This window comes from Lathamus discolor, chromosome 3 (assembly GCF_037157495.1).
Source record: "Lathamus discolor isolate bLatDis1 chromosome 3, bLatDis1.hap1, whole genome shotgun sequence".
Classification (NCBI taxonomy): domain Eukaryota; kingdom Metazoa; phylum Chordata; class Aves; order Psittaciformes; family Psittacidae; genus Lathamus; species Lathamus discolor.
In genome coordinates this window covers 147,051,500-147,064,231 of record NC_088886.1, presented here as the reverse complement: position 1 = coordinate 147,064,231, position 12,732 = coordinate 147,051,500, and the positions used below count along the sequence as shown (strand labels likewise).

Genomic DNA, 12,732 nt, shown 5'->3' with positions numbered 1-12,732 from the left:
GTTCCCCTCTGTAGACTGGGTATGGCAGCATCTCTCTCTTGGACTCTGCTCAGTATTCATTTACTGATTTTATTTGGAGCTACGTAGTCTGCCTTAAGAGTAGTTTTCTGTTTGTATCCCAAGTGGTCACCGTATCTATTATCCCAGACAAATGTGCCAGGTACTTAGGTTTGCCAAAATAAATATTAAGATTGAAGATGATGGAATGAATGAGTGGGGTCCAGCTTTCCTTTGAACAGTACCCTAATTTGTGCAGTTATACTCTCTTGTTCCATAGACACCTTAGTGTCTTGCATACAGAAACTGGAGCTCCTGACACCAAGAAAGGTCTGTCAGCTGCAAAACTGATTACCCAGGCTATTTTTTTGATAGCAATCCTTAACACTTTTTCCTTATGAAACCTCTTTCCAGTCTTCATCTCTAGTCCTAGAAGAAGGTGTCAAGAAGCCAAAACCATTTGGTGAGATGGGTTTGAGGATATCTTCCTGCAGAAAGACCTCTTAAAACAAGTGGTCAAGAGTTATGAAGAGAAATCTGTTTAAGAGCATTTGCCTTGTCTTGTCAAAATATGTTGTATAAGAGCATGACTTGAAAAAGCCGCCTAGCCCCATTCTGAGGAACTTGAGTAATTCCGTGAGCTGAGATGCTGTAATTGCTAGTTGGGCTTAATATAAAGAAGCAGTAATATGGACTTCTCAGGTGTCATGGAGACAAGAGGATTTTGTATTCATATCACTGTGTCACTGATTTTCACTTTAATGCTATTAGGATCTATTTGCTTATACTTGCTTCATCTAGTCATAAGATCTGTGGACCAAAATTGTAACCTGGTGACATTTTACATAAGCAACCCTGAGTATTACATGAGCAAACCTGGTGTCAAAGTTGACTCTAGGCAAAGGGGACGAAGGTCAACAGTGGTAGTTGTTCTGATCCTCTAGGCTTTCAGCTTGGGCAGGGTCCCAGCAATGCTGGCTGAGAAGCATCTCCTGCCACCTGATGAGAGGATGATACCAGTGATGTCACTGTGAAAGAACCTGCATCCTGCTTTGACCACCAGATTTGGGCTTGGCCAAGCCTTTCATGGCCTGAAGAGAGAAGGAGGATTCACACTTAAAGGAGGGGAAGACTGTCAATACAAGCATTTTTGTTTTGTCTTCATAATCACATGGAACTCTGAGGTCAGCAGACAGCAGGTTGCTGCTTGCAGGTTTGGGCAAAGAGCATTATGGAGGATTCACACCAAACCAAGTTTTGTTACATGGATGGAAGAGCTGCCTCCTTTTTCAAAGCAGTTATCATTAAGTGTCTTGGCTCTAGGGAGAATGTTGAGACCCATGAGAAATCATACTCCAAAGTGAATTACATTTCAAAGCATTGGACATTAAATTATTTTTAGGAGCACTTCTCCACATTGCCTGCAGAATCTTTAATTAAGAATGTAGTTAACTGAAAACTTGAGTATCGCCCAATTATTGTGATAGCTTTTTCATGCTTTCGATATTGAATGCTTAGAAAATATGGATTCATAGAATTATTTAGGTTGGAAAAGACCTCTGAGGTCTGCGAGTCCAAACATAAACCCAGCACTTCCAAGTCCACTCTTAAACCATAGAATCATAGAATAGTTAGGGTTGGAAAGGACCTCAAGATCATCCAGTTCCAACCCCCCCTCCCTGCCATGGGCAGGGACACCTCACGCTAAACCATGTCACCCAAGGCTTCGTCCAGCCTGGCCTTGAACACCGCCAGGGATGGAGCACTCACAACCTCCCTGGGCAACCCATTCCAGTGCCTCACCACCCTAACAGGAAAGAATTTCCTCCTTCTATCCAATCTAAACTTCCCCTGTTTCAGTTTTAACCCGTTACCCCTTGTCCTGTCACTACAGTCCCTGATGAAGAGTCCCTCCCCAGCATCCCTATAGCCCCCCTTCAGATACTGGAAGGCTGCTATGAGGTCTCCATGCAACCATTTCCCTAAACACCACATCTGCATTTCCTGTAGAGACCTCCAGGCCTGATAACTCCACCACTGCCCTGGCAGCCTGTTCCAATGCTTTTGATAACCCTTTTGGTGAAGATGTTTTTCCTAATATCCAATTCAACCCTTCCCTGGTGCAACTTCAGTTTTTTTTCTTCTTGTCCTATCAGTTGCTAACTGGGACAAATTCAACACCCACCTTGCTACAACCTCCTTTCAGGTAGTTGTAGAGAGCAGTAAGGTCCCCTCTGAGCCTCCTTTTCTCCAGGTAAACCACTCCAGGTTCCTCAGCCATTTATCATAACACTTGTGCTCCAGACTCTTCACCAGCTTTGCTGCCCTTCTCTGATGAAAAATATAGGAGCCTTTGCAAAAATAATGTTTTTAATCAAAAATCCAAAATTTGAATTTCCTATTAACACCAAAAAATAGTAAAATTGTCTTCAGAGTGAATGCATTTAAAACTTACATGGGTTTTGGCCTATGGGGCAGGCACAGCCTTGGCAGCAATTAGAGTTACTGTTGTGCTTACAGGGAGGGAAAATATGTGAGAATCATGCACTAGAAACAGGACTGTAGGTTCACTTGCTAATACCACTGTTCTGAGCTGGCTTGGTTGTCAAATGCTGCTGGGTTTCAGATTTTGGGTCAGAATTACATCTCTGCCTTTCTTTTTTGCATCTTGTATTACAACAATAGGTGTCAGCCGACTCGAGCTCCTCCATGAATTCCAACACACCTCTGGTGAGGATAACCACTCGCCTCTCCTCTACTGCCGATGCCCCCATGCTGGCAGGAGTCTCGGAATATGAATTGCCGGAAGACCCAAAATGGGAGTTTCCAAGAGATAAGTATGTAGTCTGTTTCATCATTTCACTAGCTATGCACATCTGAAGAACATGATTTGTACTGTGTCCTTTTAACTCAAGAAACCTGGGAAATCTCAATTACCCAAATCTCCTGAAGATCAAGATGCAATTCAATTATCTGAAGTCAGGTTGTTTAAATAGAAACTAGATTTTCTCTGCCTGTTGTTCTGGTTTTATTTTCAGATTTCTTGTAGCTTTTCAGATGTTCTGCTAAAATGCATCTCCTCTATCAGGAAAAGAGTGGACCTCAAATGTTATCTCAAAATGTATATGGTCTAGACTGGGAGAAATAGCCATGTACAAGCATTGGTGAAGGACAGGCAAGATTTCCTCAAGCAATACTTCCGTACATGAAACCATGTTCTTCAGTTATTACTTAGTTAATATTTATAGAGCAGGTAATACGATATCATGTAGGAGATAAAGTCTAGAATATGGTATTAGACAATCTTTCTGTCAAGACTCTGGGTAGGATTTGTTTTGATTTTATATTAACCTGTATTAATGGAGATGGTGATTCTTGATTTAGGGGGAGCTTTTGCATATTGTATGCATATACGTGTAACTTTTGTGGCTTAAAAGTATTAGGCTTCAAGCAGAGCTTGCTGAATTTTAATATATGCAAATTCAGGTGGCTCCATAATGTTTTCTTCAAAGTCTATTGACTAACATGCAAAATGAGCTTCTGAATAATTTAATTAAAGATGCAAGCGTATTTTTTAATGTAAAGAAGACACGTAAAAGAGAGATAATATTAATAGAGGTAGAACCGTGATTATATGTTAACGTTAATACTAACTTGAAGAAGTCTTTAGGTGGCTTTGAGAAAATAACCCCTTTTATCATGAACAGTTCTCTTTGAAGGTTCAGGGTTGTAACTTTTGGATGGCAGAGCTGTAATTCTGACCCTTCTGACAACTGTTCTGGAAATCGTTTTAATGATGTAGCTGCAAAGCAGTGCAAAATGCTGTAATTGCCACCTGCAGGATTCTAGTCAACAGTGGGGGCCTGTATATGTGCTTCTGTCAGGCCGGACCCTGTGGGGATACACTAAATGCGGAAAAATTTAGAGTGCTAAACATTTCAAACCAGCATTCAGCACAAATGGCGGTGGAGCAGGTTTGCAATGAAAGGAGGCTATTTAGAGGCAGTTTATTAGGTTGGGGGGCAGGAGGCACACAATGAGGGGTTTGTTACTTTAGTCCTAGCAGGGCAATAGCACATAAATTAACCAGTTTCCAATGCAAATGTTTGTTCTCTGCCAAGATCCTAAATTCAATTTTAGTTCTGGAGTGACCTCAGCATAGCATACGCTGCCCTTCAGTCTTTGCACCTTTTAAAACTCGCGTTTGCTTTAGAAACCGATCCAAAACAGCTCGAGGAATTCTAACCAAGGCAAAGACCGCATCTGACAAGGAGTCAGCGGGCTGCCCTCCGGAGGAGCCACCTCTCACTTCTGACTTGTGCCCAAGTAGATAAGCAGGGTTTTCAAACCACTGCGCCTTGCTTTAACGCTCTCCTGTGGATGATATGACAATCTCTCCCTGTATTTCACTGGGGAAGACAGAAGTCCATGCTTTAAGAATGAGTCCCTACATACACTGTATCCGTGAATCTTGCTTTTGACCATGAAAAGCCAATCCTTAAGAACTTGGTTATGAAAATGCTTATCTGAGTCTGACCCCTCCTCTGGATAACATCAGCAGCATCAATCTCATCAACCACCCTCCCGGATTTCTGCTATGGCACTGCTTCTTGTTGTTAGATGATACTCTCTGCAAGTAAAGGAGCCCAAATCTGGCTGTTAAGCATTTAGGCTGGAACAAGAAAGATCTTGCCCAAAGGCTTTGAAGTTTCTTTTAAATTTTATCTTTTCATCCTCATAAATCTGAGATTGACATCTCTGTGTCTGTTACAGCTGAGCACGTTTTGCAAGCAGGTATACATACACTCTGCAAAACACACTTTGCACAGCACACTTAATAACTACTCCTCTTAAAAGGTTTCTGATGTGGATACTGTGATTATAACCGAGTTTCAGTTTCTTCCAGTCTCTGCTTCCCACTTTCTGAGCAGAACTCGAGTGCTTGCAGGCAGGAGGCATCTTCTGTTACCCTCCTACATGACAGTTGTGACAGCAAAGAGCCTGCAGCCAAGAAGCAACCTCTATGCTAGACCCAGCCGTGGGTAAATAAAGCATCCTGTCTTGCCCCTTAAAGGATCAAAGGGAATGCTTGAGGATGTTGGATCTTGCTGGGGTGGCTGTTAAGAAGACAGCTTGTAGGGGATGCTCGAGTGTGCCAGGTGCTTTGTCCCATGGAGGTGCTACTGGGCAGGGAGAGCATCGCCTCTGTATGCATGGTGAAACTTGCAGCAGAGAGCAGAGCTGGTGACCATGGCAGCTCCTGACAGCTCCTCAAGGCACAAAAGCGTCAGCATCACTGGAGCCTTTACCCAGTGCCTCACAGCAGTAACCCCTCCTGAGCCTTCGCTGCATGCTTGTCAGCAGCCACCTGGGGCAAGAGCCTCATGGAAGACACACCTCCTTTTTCAAAGCAGTTAAGTGCCTTTGCTCTAAGGACGACGTCAAGACCCCTGAGAAATCATACTCCAAAGTGAATTGCATTTCAAAGCATCGGGCATTAAATTATTTTTAGGAGCTCTTCTCCACATCGACTGTCACCGACCTCCTTTCTCTTCCCCTCATCTTCTCTCCCTCAAGAAGGCAGCTGGGTGGCCATCTTTTCAGCCATACAACAGAGAAATGAGTTTGATAATCACCCCCAGACCTGCTGTCCGGTCTGTCCTGGCTGATTCCTCCAGTGCAAGACATCATTAGGCAAATCTTCACAGCACGCGTCCCCAAACAGCAAGCAAGAATGAATTTTGAGCTAAAATTATGCTGCCCAAGAACATACTTGATTTTACTTTCTGTTTGCTCTGTGCCATCATATCACAGGAGCTAATATCTAAAACATCCCTCTGCTCTTAATACCACCCTTTGCCACACAAATCATCAGCTGCCCGAAAGCGACCACGTGGCAACATGCCCAAAGAAACTTCTTTCATCTCCTTGTGGTCAGTGTGAAAAAGAAGATGACTGGCCATGGTACAAGGACAGGAAAAGCTCACGTGTTGATTGCTGCTTTCTGAAAGCTCTGCCCCTCCATGCTGTGTCTCCCTGCCTCTTAGTACAAGGAGAGGGAGAGCTTAAAGGCTGGCTTTAGCAACTGATCTGCCCTTTTGAGATGGTCGCTATCACATCCCTAAGAAAACATACTGCGGCGCGCTTGAAAACTGATGCATACACAGGGTCTCATTAGTTCCATATGATAAATGCTTCGTGCTACAGCAAGATGCTGAAAGCTTTTTATATTTAGCCCTGGAATTTCACTGGCTGCATCCCTTCACCAGATGCTGAGTGTTAATCTCCTGTTTGCACCTCTAGGCTGACGCTGGGTAAACCCCTGGGAGAAGGTTGCTTTGGGCAAGTCGTCATGGCTGAAGCGGTGGGGATTGACAAAGACAGGCCTAAAGAAGCAGTGACTGTGGCAGTCAAGATGTTGAAAGGTAAGAAAATTGGGTGATTAGGGATCAGAATGGCCGATATGGCAGTCTTCATCCACAAAAAGTTTCTTTTGTGGCATCTGAACTCTGTCATCATGGGGGGGTCAAAGAGCACATAGCTGACCTCAGCCTTCAGCAGTTTGGGGTGTAAATCTGTGCCTTGACAGCCTGTTTATCTTGAGCAGTGAGTATTTAGGAGGCAGGAGATATATTAGCATCGTGTGGGTCTCTCTGCTTTTAGTTTAGTTCATGTCAGAGGCTGTCAATATGTGTATCCTAGCCCATTCAGTCCAGGTGGTTGGTGCCTATTTATTTTGCATTTAATTATAAGGTTAGTTTGCAGAAAAGGCATAGTTATTGGAGGCTTGATAGCTAAGGACAGCATTTTCGTGTCTGATATTACTGCTGCCTCTTAACATACAACATTGAAGAGTTGGTCAGTTTATCAGAGACTGAGATTATTTTTGTTGGGACATAACATATGACTTTATGTGACATAGAGTGTATACAGGAAAACAAATCCTGTATTCTTCATTCGGAACCACACGTTTTACACCAACTGATGAGCCTTTGTGAAGTTCAGGGTGGCATGCTTAGAAAATATAAACTGAATCTGTGTCTTGTACAGATGATGCTACAGAAAAAGATCTGTCTGACCTGGTGTCAGAGATGGAGATGATGAAGATGATTGGGAAGCATAAAAACATCATCAATCTCCTTGGAGCCTGTACCCAGGATGGTGAGTAGAGAAGGGAAAGTAAGGCAGGACTTTCCAACAGGTCTGCAAAAGTCTCATTAATCATAATTTTTCAAGAGTTTCTTAAGGAAGCAGTCATGCCGTGATGGGATTTTTAGATATTTCCTTAGCTTAGCAGCAATATTTTAACTCCTGTCTCTCGTTATACTTGCAGCTTTAATATGAGAAAGGGTACTATATCAAATGAAAACTCTCTAATCCCTTGCTGCAGGGGGAAAAAAGACATTTTACAGGGGCTTTACCCATGCCTGTTGTTCTGAATTGTCAGTCCTGCTTTAGTGGAACTTGTATCCCATGAATCTGAAATGAGCATTTTTACTCTCTGAAGACCACAGTGTTTTTATTAAAAGCTAATTATGTCACGTAAAGGGATGCAGAATGGCATAAATCTCTGGAAATTAAAAAAAGTCTTAAGCACTTTCCCTTTGTTTGAGATCTCACATCATTTTCTGATTGAAAATGCTTGCTGTTGAGTACATGGCATAGTCTGGAAAGGAACAGTCACTAGCTCAGGGTTTAGGTACTTTCAGACGCTAATCGTAGCTCTGCTGCTATCCTGCTATGGAGCTTTGGGCCAGTCATTTGGCCAGGTCTAGACCTCCTTTTGTTTCAAGTTGTCCTTACTGATTTCGCAGTTAAACGTTTATTGTTTCAGGTCATTCATTATGGAACGCTAAAAGCTTCTTCACATAAAAGCACTTTACGCTTTGACCTTACTCTGATTCTCACACGCTTCTGTTTATCCAAAGGTCCATTGTATGTGATAGTAGAATATGCTTCCAAAGGAAACCTGCGTGAGTACCTGCGAGCACGCCGCCCCCCAGGGATGGAGTATTCGTTTGATATTAACAGGGTACCAGAAGAGCAGATGACATTCAAGGACTTAGTGTCATGCACCTATCAGTTGGCAAGAGGCATGGAGTACCTGGCTTCACAAAAAGTAGGTAGAACTCAGCAAATACTACACAGAGTATGTGATGTGTGTATTTGTTTGGCACTTTCTTAGTTTGGTTTTGTTCGCATCTTGTTTATGTTCAAGAATTTATTGGGAAAAGAGCCCTTCTAAAATGAGTGGCATAATCCACACTTGGAGAGCAGTGGGAAAATTCATACACTTGAAGTTTGTAATCACTGTTTAACAATATTGCTAAAATGAGGCACAGAATGGATCACTTAAAGTAAATACTGTGTACATATCTGCTGTTTGAATTCATAAGCACAGGTGGTCACTTGATTACACAAGTCACATTATTCCACCCATGGGGCAGCAGGCACCATTTGCCTTCTGTTTCCAGTCAAATCAACCGAATCGTTTCATACAGTGATGTAAAATAAACGAGTCCAGTTACTTAGAGGGCTTACAGAATGATAATAGGCAGAGTTAAGAAGACCACAAGATGCCAGGGCAGGAATGAACAGAAGAGGCAAAAATAAATGGAGTGAATTAGTCATTTAAATTATGCACTTTACTTAAAACTGGTGTTTGTCAGGAGAGCAAGCTTATTGAAAGAATTCATTTATCCTGTCATGTCCCTAGACATTTATTTCTTCAACTTTTCTTTTTAACCAGTAATTTGATTAAATTATAGTTACGAAACCTTAAATATCCCTGTATAACTAACTGTAAACATACTGTGGCTTGGTGGACAAGCAATCATGAATACCCTGCATGGTGCTCGGACCCAGTGGCTAAACCAGAGCACCCAATATTGATGATGAATACTTCCTGCAAGGTGTGGAGTGGTTAGTGGGATTTATATTAATTTCCAGTCATGTTCACTCCCCAAAACTTCGGTTTTAACCGAAGACCAGAGCTGAGTGTAACCCTCCATTCCTGTTGTGTGGAGTCGTGATTTTACTGCTTTTCTGCACTTATAGAGGTTGTGTGTGTGTAATCTAGGTCTAATTTTGCTTTTATTCTTTCATTTTGAAACAGCAGTTCTCATCGTAGTAGGGTAGTGAAAGCAACATACATGACACCAAGACAGAAATCTTATGGAGTAAGCATAAGTACTGTGTTATGTAAAGCGCCTCAGGGTATCTCTTTTTAAGAGTAATGAAACATTTTCCTGGCAATGAGCCATATCCCAAGAAAATAGAACTGTTGTGAAGGGAAAAGGAAATCTTTTGATTATCAACTCTTGAGCACAAGCATCCACCTGAGAAGCTCTGAAGTGCTGTTGTCGAACACTACCAAGAAGGGGTGAGCTCACAGAGATGCACAGGGCAGAACCGTTTCATCCTTGACGCAGACCCTTTGCAAAAGCGCTTGGTCAGCACTGTGCCGAACTTGGCAGAGCGTGAGGCATTGCACAAGGCAGAGGGAAAACAAAGGCAGCACATACTAAGCTGTGCATTCCGGTTCTTCAGATATCCCACCACTTCTGTTTGTATTTCAATAGTTCTTTTCCCCTTAGGGATCCATTTACTGAACTGAAATAATAAGAGCTGGTCTTCTCACAGTATTTCCATCATACAGGAACTGTGAGAAGGCCAGTGTTCTTGTTATTTCAGTCCAATAAATAGCTCACTGAGACTTCAAAAAAAAAGAAGTAAAGATGATGTTTGGGCACCTACTTTTTGCCTTACGTAGAGTTTTTGCCTTACATGCAATCGTACTTAGAAACAGTATCCCATTTCCAAAGTTGGTTGGATGCTTTTAAGAGCTCTTGGCATGCCCTCTCTAACCTTGCAGTACTATGCAAGAACCACAGGGGAGCTCTAGGAACAGGGACTTGCCCAAACTGTTGCAAAGAGACAGCAAATTGTTAGGACCAGAGGGTCAGCTGGGAAACCTGTCAGATATGGAAATCAACAGGGGGACCATTTAGAAGATAGGAAGAGCATTAGTTGCAAAAATGCAGGATATGAGAAGTATACTGACAGAAGGTGCCAGGATTTGACTCACTTGGTGTTACATGCCATTTGAGGTGCTCTGTGGTACCCCAGTCTTCTGTTCTGGAAAGGCTTGGGCCTGCTGCAGATCCTGTGTCATCCCTGGTAGTCTCACCCAGATACCTTAGATATCCTAGGGTATCTCAGATGACATTCTGAACTTGTAGTTGGTTGACTGCTTTGAGCTCATGGTGTCTCAGAAGGTGTTCTTACATGTATAAGGAGAGGGAAGTAGGAAGGCTGGCCTATCTAGTTTTTGCTGATGGTGAATTGCAAGACTGATTTGATGCTGAAAGCATGTACCATTGTCTGGTCCTGTGCACATAAGGGCATTGCTGGAGCAGGTTTTTCTTGGCAGTTCCCCATGGCTAACCCAGTGAGGACCAGAAATTTCATTTTACCCGTGCAGGATAAGAGATCTCAGCAAATAGCTGGGACAGGTTATAATGCAAGAAAGAAATTGGCTCTGGTATAATTTTTGTAGTGGTTCAGTCCAGCATGTCTATGCACATGCTGAAATAAAGCGTACAACATAAAGGGTAATCCAAAATGATGGGGGAAGGATATTTAACTTGAAAAGATGTAGAATATCCTGGCAGGAATCCAAATACGATGTTTCTTACCATGCCATCTTGTATATACCCTAATAAGGCTACTTAAACACAGTTACAAGTTTTCAGGATAATGCTGACATGAAGGAAAAGTCTTTGAGGAGAGAGCTTGGATACTGAAACTAAGTGTGTTGTTTTAAAAGCAAACAGCCAAGCCTAGACTGTTTTGGGCTTTTTCTTTTCGTAACTAAATTGTTATAGTCTTAGGTTTGAAGTAAATTCACACACTCTAGACATCTATTTTAAAGTTATAGAATCATAGAATAGTTAGGGTTGGAAAGGACCTTAAGATCATCCAGTTCCAACCCCCCTGCCATGGGCAGGGACACCTCACACTAAACCATCCCACCCAAGGCTTCATCCAACCTGGCCTTGAACACCGCCAGGGATGGAGCACTCACAACCTCCCTGGGCAACCCATTCCAGTGCCTCACCATCCTAACAGGAAAGAATTTCCTCCTTATATCCAATCTAAACTTCCCCTGTTTAAGTTTTAACCCGTTACCCCTTGTCCTGTCCTTACAGTCCCTGATGAAGAGTCCCTCCCCAGCATCCCTATAGGCCCCCTTCAGGTACTGGAAGGCTGCTCTGAGGTCCCCACGCAGCCTTCTCTTCTCCAGGCTGAACAGCCCCAACTTCCTCAGCCCGTCTTCATACGGGAGGTGCTCCAGTCCCCTGATCATCCTCGTGGCCTCCTCTGGACTTGTTCCAGCGGTTCCATGTCCTTTTTATGTTGAGGACACCAGAACTGCACACAATGCTCCAGGTGAGGTCTCACAAGAGCAGAGCAGAGGGGCAGGATCACCTCCTTCGACCTGCTGGTCACGCTCCTTTTGATGCAGCCCAGGATACGGTTGGCTTTCTGGGCTGCGAGCACACACTGCAGCCGGCTCATGTTCATTTGCTCATCGACCAGCACCCCCAAGCCCTTCTCTGCAGGGCTGCTCTGAATCTCTTCTTTGCCCAACCTGTAGCTGTGCCTGGGATTGCTCTGACGCAGGTGGTTATATTGTGGTTATACTTCATATCAAGATCTTCTATATTAAAAATGGTTTCACTGCTCCAAGCTGTCAGGTTTTAGCTCCTGTGAGATGATATAGTTTAAGAGAAGCAATATAACATTCATTTATAGTATCTGTAATGAAGGTGCTGCAATACCTGTACCTGGGCACATGTAATGGAGAGTGAATCACAAACAGCCTGGCATGGTTTGTGTCACCACCCAGGCTTTCAGCCTTAGCAAAACACAAGTCTTAAATAAACCAGGCTTTTCTAAGAGGCTTCTTAGGGCTGGTGTTGAACTTAGAAACACCAGATGAGAGGATGGACTACAGTAAGAAAGACAACCTTATTTCACGGGCTTTTATGTGATTTAAGTTAAAATCTGTAAAGGAGACTTACTTACAGTGTGGAAGTAATTTAACTTTTACTATAGTTTATTTCAGTGGGCCTTTTTTATTTCCCTTTTCTTTCCAGTGTATCCATCGAGACTTGGCTGCAAGAAATGTTTTGGTGACTGAAAATAATGTCATGAAAATAGCAGACTTTGGTTTAGCCAGAGACATCAACAATATAGATTATTATAAAAAGACTACTAATGTAAGTGGATGGTTCTCTTATCTCTGAAAACAAGTTTCTTTCAGTGTTTCACTTAAAAACTGTGGTTGTAAACTTAATGGGCTTCTTGTACAGCAGCCTCACTTTTCATCTCAGACAGAAAACAGGGATCAAGGACATAAGTGTTTCTGTCCTCTCTTACAGTGACAGTTAAAAGATAACCGAGGAGCCTGTATATTGTATGATTTATTAGAACTTCTAAAATACAGGAATTGCTTTTTGTGTGTCCCTGACTCCAGTCACTTGAAATAGTGGAAATACTCCTGTTGGCTCCAACATATTTTGTGCCCAGTGGAGAATCTTGACAAGCACTGCGTGAACAGTGCTAGAAATCACCCTAATACAAGTCCTATTTAGGTGCTGTAATGCCACATACAGCTTTATGCTTTTTGCTTGTATTTGTTATGTTATGTACAAGTTATGAGGGTGGTAT

The 12,732-nt window shown here is 42.7% G+C and overlaps 1 protein-coding gene across 9 annotated transcripts in view; it reads left to right on the top strand.

Annotated features, from left to right (window-relative positions):
- Positions 1–12,732, top strand: part of FGFR2 (fibroblast growth factor receptor 2) — an 86,356-nt gene that overhangs the window by 65,317 nt on the left and 8,307 nt on the right. For 7 of the 9 annotated variants that reach the window (XM_065672400.1, XM_065672403.1, XM_065672399.1 and 4 more), the window contains 5 exons: positions 2,684–2,834; positions 6,301–6,422; positions 7,048–7,158; positions 7,926–8,116; positions 12,159–12,281. In XM_065672400.1, the coding sequence (XP_065528472.1) occupies positions 2,684–2,834; positions 6,301–6,422; positions 7,048–7,158; positions 7,926–8,116; positions 12,159–12,281 (698 nt within the window). Of the gene's footprint in view, positions 1–2,682; positions 2,835–6,300; positions 6,423–7,047; positions 7,159–7,925; positions 8,117–12,158; positions 12,282–12,732 lie in introns of all 9 variants that reach the window. The other 2 variants (XM_065672396.1, XM_065672395.1) reach the window with 1 other exon arrangement.